The sequence below is a fragment of the Macrobrachium rosenbergii genome, chromosome 30, assembly GCF_040412425.1.
Source record: "Macrobrachium rosenbergii isolate ZJJX-2024 chromosome 30, ASM4041242v1, whole genome shotgun sequence".
NCBI classification, from domain to species: domain Eukaryota; kingdom Metazoa; phylum Arthropoda; class Malacostraca; order Decapoda; family Palaemonidae; genus Macrobrachium; species Macrobrachium rosenbergii.
In genome coordinates, this window is record NC_089770.1 from 9,744,473 (window position 1) to 9,759,397 (window position 14,925).

At 37.2% G+C, this 14,925-nt stretch overlaps 3 protein-coding genes across 3 annotated transcripts; 1 reads left to right on the forward strand and 2 right to left on the reverse strand.

The window, feature by feature from the left end:
• Positions 1-1,468: 1,468 nt before the first annotated feature.
• On the reverse strand, positions 1,469-2,740 carry LOC136855004 (acyl-CoA-binding domain-containing protein 6-like). The gene has a single exon (XM_067131711.1). It carries the CDS (start codon positions 2,332-2,334, stop codon positions 1,603-1,605), a length of 732 nt encoding a protein of 243 aa, XP_066987812.1. The 5' UTR covers positions 2,335-2,740; the 3' UTR covers positions 1,469-1,602.
• On the reverse strand, positions 1,469-6,839 carry LOC136855005 (histone-arginine methyltransferase METTL23). The gene is made up of 2 exons (XM_067131713.1): positions 6,566-6,839; positions 1,469-3,374 (listed from the first exon to the last, which is right to left on the reverse strand). Exons 1-2 carry the CDS (start codon positions 6,686-6,688, stop codon positions 2,781-2,783), a joined length of 717 nt encoding a protein of 238 aa, XP_066987814.1. The 5' UTR covers positions 6,689-6,839; the 3' UTR covers positions 1,469-2,780.
• Positions 6,840-8,422: 1,583 nt separating this feature from the next.
• Sec61beta (Sec61 translocon subunit beta) lies at positions 8,423-14,839 on the forward strand. The gene is given in 4 exon segments (XM_067131715.1): positions 8,423-8,441; positions 10,429-10,550; positions 10,552-10,626; positions 14,495-14,839. Coding segments are annotated over 4 exon segments (288 nt in total). The 5' UTR covers positions 8,423-8,438; the 3' UTR covers positions 14,583-14,839.
• Positions 14,840-14,925: the final 86 nt, after the last annotated feature.

Consider the following 14,925-nt stretch of genomic DNA (forward strand, 5'->3'; position numbering starts at 1 on the left):
GATCACCAATAAACACATCTATAAATGTTTTCTTGTTGCCACAAACATAACAAACAGTAATTCATTGTTCTAGTATTCATGAAACCAACAGCAACCACAAGCAAGTTATATTATCATAATTACACTTCATAACCACAAGCAAGCTATAATAATTGCACTTCATAACCAAAGTTGAATTCCATGACAACAGCAGCAATGGAGACATCTTGATTGAAGGACAGCAAAGGATAACAATCTTAACACCTGCTTACCATATCTTGTTGACAATCTTCAAAGACAACCAGTTGTGACAAGGTATTTGTATTAACCCTAACGACAATAAGAATGCTGATGCTGTGCAAAAATAATAGCACATACTGTGTACATAAAAATCTCTTTAGTAAAAATTCCTTGAAACTTTATAATTATTTCAAACTTGGGGCTCTTTTAAATCAACCTTCGACACATAAACTAGTTTGATCAGTGGTAAGTGATAGATCAAATCCTGTAAACATTTAGATCATTTCTTAGTGTTAACTGTTCTAAACTTATCCACTAAGAGCTGTACAGTGAACTTCATGGTGATGAGGGAGAGACTAAAATAAAACCCAAACTTGGTCCTCAGTTGCTTGTTGCTGGATGTTGAGTTTGGATATGGCAGTTAAAGATCTTATGAGCAGGCGGTTTCTCATCAGCGCAAATGATTACCTTCTTTCAAGGGTTCCATTTCTTGTCAGCTAATCGTTGTAGAGCATGTAATCAGCCAAGGTAAAATATGTTCAGGTGATGTTCTGGACTTCGAAATACTTGATGAATAGCTTACAAGCAAATTGTTCTGACAAAACCAATTGTTCCCTTTACTGCAAATACTTTTACTAGCATTGTTTCAAGTTTTGGACTTAAACTTTCTAAACTAGTTCATTCACTCAATGCATGCAGCAAAACCAAATGGTTGTTACTTTTTATTTTCCTCATTTTCATTCTTTCCATCCACCCTACAGTCCCTCAATGTACAATGGGACTTCGCTCAAACAGATATTTCAGTTGTACTGCATCTAAGCGTTGTACTTTTCCACTGATCCAATCCAGGCTACACAAAAGTTAGCAGTGTCCCAAATACTTGATGAGATTCAACCATGAATGGCACAAATCTTGGTCACATAGGTGCTGGAATACAGTCATGGCTAGAAAGTTAATAGCACATCCATCTCATTCTGATCTAGCCAGTAGTGGCGTACCTTCTTTATCAAGTAAGACAATTCTTTGGAACTCATAATAGTGCTGCAGCAACCTATTTTCTTACAGACAAAAATGTTTGCGACCAAAGTCGAAGTCTACTGTGCCAAGAGCATTCTTGGTATGGAAATATTACATTCATTGAGAAGCTGGACCATTTATTTTGTTTCTGATTCCACCAGTAACTGACCATTTGTGCCAATAAACACTGCTATAAGCTTTTCCCTGCAACAGGATAAAATAAAATTTCACATTAACGTTGACAGTTTATTCTAAAAGAATAAGGTATATATACAAAGATACAATGGAATTTTACATGATCTAATGTTTCTTTAGGTTCCACATTGAATATCTGCTTGCCAAATAAACTTGAGACAACCACGAACCTTACTTTAAAAGTTCCTTGATCTCCTCTTCTGCACAGTCCACTGGCAACAGCCCATCTGAGTCAGCAATGTTTAAATTGGCTCCATGCGACACAAGTGTTTTTATTACAGCCTGATGTCCACAGGAGGCTGCATAGTGGAGTGGAGTTTGCCCATCAGCATCCTGACTGTTAACATCAATACCTTTCTCAAGCAGAATTTCTGTCATGTCCAAGTATCCTCTATCTGCTGCCCAGTGCAAAAGTGTCATGCCATTTTCGTCCGTTTCTGACAAAGTTTTGTCATCTATATTTTTCACTTTAGGAATATTATTTTCCTTCACAAAATCAAAGTGATTCTTTTCTTTATCATTCTTGTCATCATCTTCCTCAGAAACAGCCAACGAACTCACTCTCACCCAACCTGTGCCAGACTGTTTGCCATCTGTCGGAGCCTTTATCTGCCAGTCAGCATCTACGTCACTGATACCCTCTATGTATTCTTTCATGGCATTCTCTTTTGACATTTCACCCAATTCCTTCCATGCATCCCATTTCTGCTTGCCTTTAAAATCAAAGAACCCAGGTTTAGGTGCTGAACACGGTCCTTCGAGGGCCTGTTTGTAGCGAGCATAGAAAAAAAGGAGTTTCTCACTAGGGAGCGTCGCAGCCAACCCCTGCAAGTAACTTGCAGCTCTTGTAAAAGTTGCCTCCAGCTCCCCAACTTGAGATGAATACTCTTCTAAATCATCCATTTCTTTCTCATACAAGGAATTAGCATACTAAATAAACATTACAACTATTTTCCATATGAACACTGAAAAACTTTACTCTATTAAGGATGTAATGGTTGCACATTTAATGTGTTACCTTCTAAAAACTGAGGAGATTTGTTGAGAGCGGCTTCATATGCATTTCTATTACCAAACTGAACAAAACCAAACCCCTTACTCATGCCTTTGGATCTGTCAAATATGACATTTGCAGTGATGACATATCCAAACTGCGAGAAATGCTGGCGGAGCTCCTGTGACCCACTGTCCAAGGTAGGTTGCCAATGAATAATTTGTGAATGCTACGGGCTGCCATGAAGCTCTTGAAGGGAAGATATCGACAGAAAACTTGAAAATATCAGATCTTGAGGGATTACGTTAAAACTTCGATTCCAGTCTTCCAGCACCCAAAATCCAGCCTCCTTCACTCAGCTTCTGGAAGTTCTTGTAATCTGAAACACATGAATTGTGTGTGAGCCTGGCAAGTTTGATTCTGCTATATTGGTAGTGTCAGCTTCAAAAGAAGTCAAAGGTAATTGTGTGCATGTTAAATTCCACTTATGCAAGAGATGCTCTAATGACCAGTCCGAAGCACGTTCCTGATACGAACAGACAAACTGGGCCCCTGGATTATGCTCTAGTAAATACGACACAGTAACTAAAATATCTTCGAATACAGCAGGATCATAGAAGCAGTCTGAACCAAGAATTATGTCAACAGGTCCTAGATGGAGTAATTCTGGGGTAAAGAGTCCCCAGGTCAAACCAACAACTGCAACATTGTCACTCAAACCATTGGCTTGGCAGGATGTCTGACAATTTCGGAGGCACTTGGGCAACTGGCCCGAGTCCGACAGAATGACATGAGCACCACATTTTGCAGCAACAATGCCCGGCAATGCTGTCCCAGCACCAATTTCTAACACATTGCGGTTAATGAAGGCATGGCGGTGGTACCAGACATACTGTGCCAACACTGGGGCACAAGGCCATGTATACATACCATAACTGGGGCTTACAACCTGCAACAGGATAAATGCTATCATCACATACCTTTCCATCACATATAAAACATAACTTACACCTCTAATAGGTACTTATTACTTGAGGATAACATTAAATAACTACCTGGCAATACTACCATCATGCTATCTCTACTTTTATGTTAAACTGATTTTAATTTGCAGCAAAAACAGCCCAATAAGATAGGAAAAAACCATCCAAGAATGAAACACACCACCACCACCTTAGAAACTTCCTTCCCATCTCACAAAATGAGTTACAGGAAACTTAACAGCACTTTTATACTTCATAGATATAAACAGTTTATAGCTAATGCCTTTAGCCTGGTCAAAGATGTAGACCACTATATTATTACCATAATAAATACTAAGCTGACTCCTACAATACAGGGGACAGGTTATCAAGACCACGACATTATTGCCATAACAAATACTAAGCTGTCTCCTACAATACAGGGGCCAGGTTATCAAGACCACAACATTATTGCCATAACAAATACGGTACTATGCTGTCTCCTACAATACAGGGGCCAGGCTATCAATAGGGCTCCATCAAATCAGCAAAATCTTCACATTTTTTAACAGCTCCATCAAATCAGCAAAAACTTCACATTTTTTAACAATTTCCTCAAAAAAGAAAACAATATACTAATGTAAATTTATTGGCCAGAGATGTATTAAAATCAAATTTAAAATATATTAAATACAACATTACAATTCCCAATAACAAAATTAGATAGAAACTGTATAGATAGTATTCAGTATATGAATAAGAACTTAAGAAACCCAAAGACAGTTCTGATTTTAGCATTACTTTCAATGTAAAAGCAATTTAGGAGGAACACATGATAGCTGAATCATTCCTGAAAATGAGGACTAAATCAATGAGAAAAAAGAGAAGCATATTTAAAATTCAGTGCGATGAATGAAAAAAAAAAGGAATACAGTATTAAGAAAAGGATACTCTATACCATTCCCAATTCAAAAGGGGCAAACATTGCAAGAAATTAAAATTAGAAAAGAATATGATGTTAATTCTATAAACTACTAAACCTGCAGCAAAAAATTCGAAACAGCAATTCATGAAATTCCAATTGAATGTGCATCACAGGCAAATGATACACAAATGCTCCTGGGATTTTCTGACAAAGTTACAGGATGCCAAAAAATTAGACTGATTGCAAGTGTCTGAAAATATGAGGAAAAGAGGATATCATAGAATATATAAAAATATAAAAGAACCCACAGTTAAATGATCTGGTTCAAGTTGAAAAGTACCTCAAAATGTGCTTCAAAGAAATCTGAGACCAAGAGCATGAAGCATTACATCACAAAATCCTAACGACACATTAGAAGAAATATAGGAAAACTGCACTTGATATTTAAGCTACATGTATTCATTGTTGCAGTTTCTAAGACAGATACCACTAAAGGTAAATACAACTTTTAAAATGCAAAACATTTGGTAATATAAAGGACAGGTATACTGTACTTCAGAACTACCGAGCCACAGATCATGCCAAAGGTACAAAGAAGCAAGATTAAGAAATACAACTGGACAACTATAAAATTGTCTTGAACATTTCTTAAGTGAGGAAGAAATATTATTACATGAGAAACAACTCCTCAGTATGTGTAGAAATTTGTAAAATATCATCAACTCTTTAACATGTGCAGAAATACATAAAATTTTGTAAGTGCACTCTACAGAACTGCATTTTTCAAAAAATTTTACCAAAAGTTTTGTTGGCATTTCAAACGAACAGTCTATTTCAGTGACATACCAGTTACACCTGTGTGCTGCTATTCCGTGTCCCATCCCCAAATAAACTTAAAGCAATTTTACAAAAAAGGCAACCAGTTGTTCTGTAGCATTCAAGTATTTAAGAACAAAAAGGAAGAAATTTTATTCTTCTACAATGCCTTCTGTATGATTTAAGAACATACAGCATGAGGTAAAATTTTATTAACAAGTCTACAATGCCTTCTGTATGATTTATGACACTGAGCATGAGGTAATGTCTGGGATATATGCAGTTAGATTAGTGCCTGCAGTCCATGAAGTTAGGTTAAGATGTATCCTACACTTTTGTACTAAACTTTTTGATTGAATTTATTTTTTTTATGAGGGAGGGGGCAGGAAGTGGTGTAGCAAAACAGAAACAAGTGGTTTGCAAAGGCATCAAAGACCAATCACCTGAAACACCAATGAAACTATCATATAAATACTTTTCTGGTAAAAACAATGTTAGTTACTTAGCCTATGAAATAAACCAAGAAAAAACCTCTCATATAATCACTGAAATTAACAACAATTGAAAAAGTTGGGGGCCAGTGTATACAGACAGGACAGGTTCTGCAGACATAAGCAAACTTAGCCTTTCCTAAAATGCCTGGTCCAGACCTAACCAGAACATAACTACCTAATCATCAATTTGGGCGTCGTGCCATGACCTGGCCAGAGAGGCTCTGTCCCCTTGACTCCCCCAGGTAACGCTAAACTTTTGAGATACTTAGCTTCCATTTAGAGGTAGTCCCGTTGTTCTGCAAACTACCCAATGAGGCAGTTGAAGAGCTGACATCAACTACTCTAATTTCGCTGAACATAACCTATTAAAGGCTGGAGGCATGCAGGATAGGGGGTAAGTGAGAAATCCTACCCTTTTTAGAACGCCATATCCTGACCTAACTAGACCTCAAATTCCTAACCTAAGACCTTGCCCAGGGGGATTCGCCCCTGCTGGACCCCACAAAATAACATTTCAATATCCGTCTCCCTACTCTGCATACTATCGCGCCTTGAGTTTTATTCTTTTACCAATCTTGTTAGTAGAATGTACTTGGTGTTCCTTTAACTTACTTCCACTACAAAAAAGACCGGCTGACTCCTGAGGTGGTTCCATTAGGGACGGTCAATTTATGCATCCGTACATGAATAGGGTTTAAATTAAAACTACTACGTTAGGTTAGGAAGCCTGTGTTACTGAACTTTATTCGTTTTCAAGCCCGTCATTTTGAAAACTACCAGGAAAATCTCAAAACAAATGCAAGAAGACATTAAGGTACATTGCCTTACGACATAAGATACCAGTCGGCACACCTAACTAAGCCAGGCACGGACAAAACCTTTATGGCCATTTACCTAAATAAACTGACATATAACCATAAACATGTGATCATTAAAATCTCACCTCCGGTATGGAGACTTCAAGACATTCAGAATTAGCAGAGTTTCTAGAATTCGACGAACGGAAAAGAAATTTCCGATGTGTGGTGGTACCTCGGCCATTCAAGACTCGATGGGCAATGCGCATTTTAAATTCCACTTTCTGTGATAGTATTTTGGTGCGTATTTGATAGTATTTTGATTAGTTTCTTATTTAATTTGTGTCCAATCAACTGTCAAAAACCTTAGAAGTCTTCAATTACACATAAATAAATACAGCTTTATTTATTTTATTTCCTAAAAATATATACTTCACTTATGTAATGTCTAAATCGCTGTTCATTTTACACCTTTCATAATATACAAGAAGAAAGTATTAACTCAAGAAAGAGTATGCAATGTTTTGAATGTATTATGAACTGAAACATTTAATGTATCTTCTTCATATATCAAGAATATTTAATTTTATTTATACTGAATATCTAAGATACATTCTGATGTAAAACTCATTTACTGATTTCCACAATACATTCTACAAAACAAATGAATTAACTAAGAAACACTATAAAAAAAAATTTACCACATTTACACGCGTGTGTTATACTGAAATTTTGAGGATTATTAAAAATCATTCAGTCGTGCATTCATTTATTGGCCTTATAACTATCCGTTTGGTATGAATAAGTTTAAAATAATAATATTCCTATTTTCATGTTCTGCACTATCCCCTTGATAACTGTTTTTGTTTGAGAATAATGAGTGAAATGGCACATGTTGCCTTTTGTATTCATAATCAATTTTTTGCAATATGTTGCAAGTTAAGAGACAAAAAGGGCCAATTGAAGATTACAAGACAACTCGATTGCCAAAACTTTTTTTTTTTTTTTCGGTTGGTTGCTTGGAGAACCTTCTATGGCTAATGTTATGTGCACTTTCTTGGTATTGCGTTCATCCACCAGTCAGCAGTTAAATTTTATCTTTTCACTAGAGCCACCCTTTGTTTTATATATATATATATATATATATATATATATATATATATATATATATATATATATATATATATATATATATATATATATTACATTTTTCAAATAACATGATGCCAACTTGGAAACAAATTTTGTCCTGTTCATGCTGCCCGACTGTTTTACAGGACCTTTAAACTTCAAAATACTGATAGATATTGGGGCTGACTTTCCATACTCTTGTAAAAGCTGAAAAGCAGAGTATGCTATATTATAAGGGCAAAACAGTTTTATGCATTTATTGCACTATCGTTGACAGCTTAAGACAATATTCTGCAGGTAATTTATCTAGCTCACAATCGTGTAAAAGCACGGTAATTTTGATAAAAAGCAATTAAACATAATTGTCACCAAAATTGCATAAACTCGCTCATTTTGAGATAATAACTTTGAGAAAATTAGGAACCTCTTGGCATGGAAAGGGCAAATCAGAGATGTAATTCGGGATGGGTATTTAAAAAAAAAATAAAAAAGATATTTCTTAGGAAACTTTTTTTTAATAAAACTAAAGAACGTTGTGAGATCCGCTGCCGTAATTTGAAACACGGAAAACCATTCACATAATGCAAAACAAACTTTAAAAGTGAAATCGTCTGCAGCAAAATTTCAGAAGAAAAATAAAACAGAAAATATATAAAGAGAATATCTTAGGAAGATAGCTATAAAATAATTTATATTATAATATTATACACTGAAAATCTTCCGAACAAGCCATATAAAAATTATATAATAAATCATAATGTGAGGCCTAAAAGAAAAAGAACCAAGGGCTCAACTCCACACAGCAGATGACGTGTTTGTGTCACAAAGTTGGTGGAAGCAGACGAGTAAAGGTTGTAACGTCCACTAAGACATCGACATCACACAGATATGGTCAGTGTTGATATCGTTCTTCGTTTAGGTGCTAATTTTTGTAGGTTTAAGCATCGCTCTGTATTTATTATCAGTTAATAAGTTGGTATTGTTTAATTGTAGTTATCAAAAACTAGGTATACTGAAATGTACGATTGTTTAGTTTTGACAGGTGGAAGACCTACCGGGTAGTCGAGTATGGTCTACCGTATATAACCCCCGTATGCATAATTTAATATAATTATTGAGTTATGATAATTCTTGAGTTATTTGTTATATCACCAGTCACTCTGGCTATTATCGTGCCCGTCGAAGTAATAACCTTAGATGTAACATGTAGCCTAGGCTGGTTAACCTGTAGCTTCAGACATACTGTATATAAGAACCTGGTAAAAATGTCGCTTAAAAGCAATTTTTAAATGGTTTAGCCAGACGTTCAAATATTAAGCAAGACGAAGATTGCAGTGAAGAGGGTTAACCTTGAAGAAAAGATCTGGTTTTTAGTAGATGTAAAGGAGATGGCTACGGGAAAATGTCATCAATATAATTTTTTGGCTAGACAGTATAGAAAAGGGTGTATATAATGCAGTACAGGCGAGATAATTCGCGAAATTTGCAGAGATAGAAGTTTGCTGTCTTTTGTGTCTACATTCAGCTGTAAGGGCTGGTGCTAAGCTTAGCACAAGCTCAACGGGGATGGAAAGTAAAGATAGATAAAGACGGTAAGTTCTCATTATTTTGGTAAATTTCTCATGATCTCACTAAAACTGATGCTGCAGTTTAGCATTTTTAGTGTTTACACCAATTTTTATATTGTTTAGCCAAAAATTTTTATTGATATCTTCGTTCAGCCATCCCCCGTACATTTACAGGTTTTATTTTCATCCTGCACTGTGATAGTTTAATAGGCTATGTTGCCCGAAAAGGGAATTCGCTTATTTTGTGTTGTATGCACGTCCGCCCACTGTTGTTTGTGCTAACCAGATGCTTTTGTGCTACCATGCCCTCCTAATCTTAACCATGTTACAATCATGTGGAGAACCTCGCTGGGGGAAAAAAAAAGTTATTTTTATAAAGGTGTGGTATAAAATGGGTAATTCATAGGAAGAGCACAGCACTCAGATATTGTTGATAAGTTTTTTGACCAAACAGTGTAATGCAGTACAGGTGAGGTAATTTGAGAAATTGTAATAATTACTGAGAAAATTTACAAAGTAGGCATCTACTATGGGTACTCTTGAAATTCTTGTAAGATCTTGGTTTGTTAACACCATCACAAGAGAGCTGCTCTGATCAGGTTTTGTGAGTATATTTTGGGTAGGTATGGACTACGTATCAGGAACGACTTCTCTTGGCTCAGCAGTGAACTCCCAGCCCCTGGTTTATTTTGGATGTATTACTAAATTCCGTGCTGAATTTTGTTCTCACACGATTGTTTGCAGTGTCCCAAGTGCATATAATTCTTCCTTAAATTGTAGGGACGGAGACATTGTTCATTAATGAAATTTTATTTCTGGACAATGTAGAAAAGGGTGTATTACAGTAGTTTAGATAATTTGAGATATTTACCAAGGTATTTTGAGAAATTTGCCATATTTTGTTTATCACATTAATCCCTGGGGGCTGGTACTAAACGTGGCTTCCTGTGAGGCTCTTCCTTAGAATTACCCAAGGCAGTCGTCGTGCTATCTGCATAGTACACTAAGTGACACTGGGTTCATCATATGAAGGTTTTGGAATTATGGGAGAAGTTCAGATTCTCTTGTCAGTGTCACCTCAACAACTTGGTCATGAGTTGAAGCATCACTAACTTTTTACCATTTAACAAATTTTAATTGCATTATTAGGTGAATTTTCTCTGCTGCCACAAGTATAGAAAATATTTTGTAACACGAGACAATTTTCAGATTAACTTGGTAAAGATTGTAGGGGATGGACAAACAGTGTACATATAGATAAGAAATTTCGAGATTACCTTGTATCAATTGTTTAACTTTGTATTTTTCAGCCTGCTTCTCCTAGTTCAACCAACGTGGGAGCTGGAGGACGCTCTCCATCCCGTACAGTTTCCGTACGTAGTGGAGCTGGTGGTGGAAGCGGCTCTACAGCAAGACAGCGCAGAACTGCAACTGTCGTCAGGTCGCAGTGCAGCATCGACTGGTGGAATGTGGAGGTTTTACACAGATGACTCTCCTGGAATCAAAGTGTGAGTTTTCAGCCTTGCTTTACAGTATCATATATAATGAACAGACTCTTGGGTATATCATCCACCTTATTATTTGGTGCTTGGTGCCACCCTTCATCCATATCCATTTTAGTTCTTTACTATAGAACTGATTTGATTTTGTAGCTCTGGCTGGCTTTTGAAGGGTGGCGAGGAGAGCGTCAGTGTAGTCATACATCTTAGCTACCAAACACACATTTATAGGTTCAGAAAATATTCTGGTAATTCTAAGCCAGCTGTCTGCGTTGAGCTAGACTATGGCAATTAACGTTTTCCTATGTTATTTTACTTGCTTTACAAGAATGTAAAGGAATATTTTGTTGGCCGGCTGTAGCTAAACTGTAATTGACCTTTGAAGACTACACTACCCCCCACCCCCCTCCATAGCTAATATGGCAAAATTGTAACCAGTAAACACCCCAAAAAATACCAACCTAACATACCGTAGGGGTGTTTACTGGTTACAATTTTGCCGTATTAGCTATGGAGGGGGTTGGTGGGCTCGCCGCGGAATGCTAGCTTAGACCTACCCCACGTTAGGTAATTCAAGTCGTGTAGTCTTCAAAGGTCAATTACAGTTTAGTTACAGCCAGCCGACAAAATATTGCTTTACATTCTTGTAAAGCAAGTAAAATAACATAGGAAAACGTCAAATGCCATAATCTAGCTCACCACAGACAGCCGGCTTAGAATTACCAATATTCTGTTTATGTAGCATAGTGGTTACATAGGTAAAGCAAAATCTATGTACACCATTGGATTTAGTAGTTGCACATTTGCAAAACAATTATCAGAACATGATGAGTGTAAAATACAAAGTATTTTAGAGTTAGTAGAAGTTGGAGCACAATTACGGGCTGCTCTGTGAGCAAAAGCCTTTATTTGTTGTGCATATGAAAAAGTTGAATCCTGGGACATGAAAGTTTGAAACCCTGCCCATCAAGGCAGACTTTCTAGAAATTTCAAGCTTTTGGAAATTGAATGCAAAATTAAATGGCTTCATTTTTTCCTAAATCTAAGGTATATATTTTCTGACCACATAGGGGATTGTTTACAGCACTGCTAGGCCTACAAGAAGGCTATTCCAAGATTTGGTTTTGGGCCATTGATGAGTGACAACTGCTGTGGCTTTTGTCAATAAGCAGAGGAACAGTTTCCCTTCACTTAAGTCAGTTGCCAAAGCAGACTTAGGGTGGGTGGTTAACCATGCATTGAGCTGTCAGTCAGATGCATTCTGGGCAGGAGGAATGTTTTGGCAGACCAGCTCACCCCTTCGTCCTCTTGTAGTAGAAAGGCTTTTCGAGCTTTGGGGAACACCGGTGGTTTCCCTGTTAACACAACTAAACAGGAATTCCTGGTGTCCTGCTCTCTCATATGCCTTCCAGCACCTCTGCTATAGTGAGGGTGTCTATGCCTTTCCTCCTTTCAATCTGATTTACCATGCATTAATCACTCCAGGCCTCAAAGATTCCCGCATGGTCCCCTCACTTGTCAGACCTCTCAATCTGCATTGTTGGAGGTTATCTAGCAAGTCCTGGGAGAGAGGCTTTTAATACAGGATATATCAGGGTACCTCCAAAGGTCCTCTACTAACATGTTACCAGGGAAAGTGGGCCAACATCTGTGATTGGCGTTATAGATGGAGTCTTTCCAGTCAGAGCAAATACAAAGATTGCAGACTACTTAAGTCTACCATCATCAAGAGAAGCTTCTCTTAGTCCCTATGGTAAAAAACTACCACTTGGCCATCAGCCAAATCTTTGAGCTGGAGAGCACAAACCCTTCCTCATCATTAGAGTTGTCTGTGTATCTATGCTCATGAGGAACTTCAAACAGCCATGCCCAACACTGTTGCTTTTGCCCCCAGGTTGGGATGTGACTCTTGTATGCTGCAGCCTAATTCATGCACCAGGCAATCCCTGAGGAAGGCCTCAGACTGAGATCTCACACTCAAGATCTGGCTTTTTGCTAGCCTTAACCTTAGCAAAGGATGTTGGGGAGTTTCACAGCCTTTCCTTTCTTGAAGCTTGGAGGCTTGGTAATCACTCTGATTTATTCCTAAATTGTGGCAAAAGTAATCTCTGTTCTTTCCTTCTGGAACTTTGTTGGTGATGATCCAGACCAGATGGTATTGTGCCTGTGTGAGCTGTGCAGTACTACTTAGAACATTCATGACCTCTCAGGCTGGAGTGTTGGTTCCCTCTTCATTAGTACCATCAGGCACAAGGCAGTAGTGCTTAGGAACACTTTTTTTTTTTTTTTGGCCTGTTGTGCAGTCATACTGATTAGCAACTTATTTAGCAAAGAAGATAGCCATATTGTTTGGGCAAAATTTCACTGTCAGGTCTGTTAGACCGTTATTGTTATTTTGGAGGGACCTTTTGGTTTCATAGATGCAAGTCCACCTTTGCCTCATGCTACCAGAAGGATGTTACCCAGGCAAGAGGGTAATAGGCTAGAGGTTACCTGGTTCCTTTTCTTGTTTCCTCTGTGAGGCTGTAGCCAGACCAAATAAGTGCTGGCCTGGGCTGTATACTCAAGCAACCTATTTTGGCACTTAGCTCATTAGGTGATACTCTCATGGGAGGGCTGTCATCTGAACCCTTGAATTATAGTGACCAGATTTTAGCAGACTTCTGATGTTGGTTCACCCCTCATAGGGCTACACTTGGTTCGCAAGAAATGTTCATAAATGAGTGAGAACCCATACACTTCTACCTAGGGGCTAGGCACCCTATTGATCTGACATCCCTATAACAGATCTCCCTGGTGGGGGGTTAGTGCTGTTAGGTGCATTGTAGGCATTACTGTACTTAAGGGTCTTTGCAGCATCCCTTTGGTCCCTAGCTGCAACCCCTTTCATTCCTTTTACTGTACCTCCTCCATTCATATTCTCTTTCTTCCATCTTGCTATCCACCCTCTCCTAACAGTGTTTCATAGTGCAACTGCAAAGTTTTTCTCCTGTTAGGCCTTTCAAACCTTTCTACTGTTTCCCTTTCAGCGCTGAATAACCTCATAGGTCCCAGCACTTGACCTTTGTCCAAAATTCTGTCTTCCATTCTTATAACAGATCTATTACTGTGTAAGAGGTAGTCATTGCTCCTCTGCTCACATTTTCAACCAGGAGTGTGACTTTTCCAGTTGGAGAGTCAACTTACCAGGCAGTTGCGAGATTACTTCCCATGTAAAGGCAGTGATTTAATGTTCCATAGGAACATATCAGAAGTTCATTTCCAGACATAAGCCTCATTATGGAAGTTAATTTCCAAAGACATAAACAGCATATACATTGGACACAGTTTCATATGAACATTTTTTCCAGTAGGAATGAATTTTGAACCATAGTATTGTAGATCTGAGCAATGGGAGTATAACTTACTGTATTATAAAAGATATTATTCATAAAACAAGTACAGTATATGGGTAGTGTGTGAAGAGGTGATCTTAATGATTGACTTTTCTCAAATGATAAGATACATAATGAACTCTTGATGTAACCTTCATGATTAAATGTTTGTTTTTCCCAAAAAATTAAATGTTTTTACAGTAAAGTTTAAAAATCTTCAAATGATGGTTTTTATTTTTGTACCAGCATTATTTAACCTCTTAACTTGGCATTTGTTTTTTGTGATTTAAATGAGAAGTGAAAGGCTCTTGATTGAATGAGTGGATGTAATGCTGTGTACAAATTTGTTTTAAATTTTTTTCAAAATTACAGTATACATTAGGCTAGGTGCTTATTTTAGTCTCTGAATAATCGTTAATTTGTGAGGCCTTATGCTTTAAGAAATATTTTTTCAGTTTTCAGGCATTGGTATCATATTCTGAAAATTATTTTTTCATTTCCAGTGGCCCACTCCCTGTATTAGTTGGTTCCTTGGTCTTCATAGCAACAGTGTTCATGCTTCACATATGGGGCAAATACAACCGTGCATAGGACCGTAACCTTCCTTCCTGGCTTCTCCCTCTGTCAGTTCGACCATAAATGCCATTTTGTGATTGAACCGGATGTTTTATATATTATGGAACTTTGTTTTTGTTTGTTATTAATGAAGATGTATGATTATGGTATGAATGATCACAGAAAGCAGATCATTCCAGACTGAGAAGAGTAAGTTATATTTAGGTTAAGAAAATATGGAGAAATCTTTTCTACAATAAATGTCTAAATATAATTTTTGTATTGTAAACCTTTTCTGTGTATTATTCTTGGAATATCCTTTTTCACAAAGTTTTGTCATTTTTCATACTTTATATTGTAATTGTGCTTTTAACTGAAT

Excerpts from the sequence above, each read along its gene's own strand:
- LOC136855004 (XM_067131711.1), bottom strand. The coding sequence starts at position 2,334 with ATGGATGATTTAGAAGAGTATTCATCTCAAGTTGGGGAGCTGGAGGCA.
- LOC136855005 (XM_067131713.1), bottom strand. The coding sequence starts at position 6,688 with ATGCGCATTGCCCATCGAGTCTTGAATGGCCGAGGTACCACCACACAT. Across the intron at positions 3,375-6,565 it reads TTGAAGTCTCCATACCGGAG|GTTGTAAGCCCCAGTTATGG; the intron begins GTGAGATTTTAA and ends ATCCTGTTGCAG.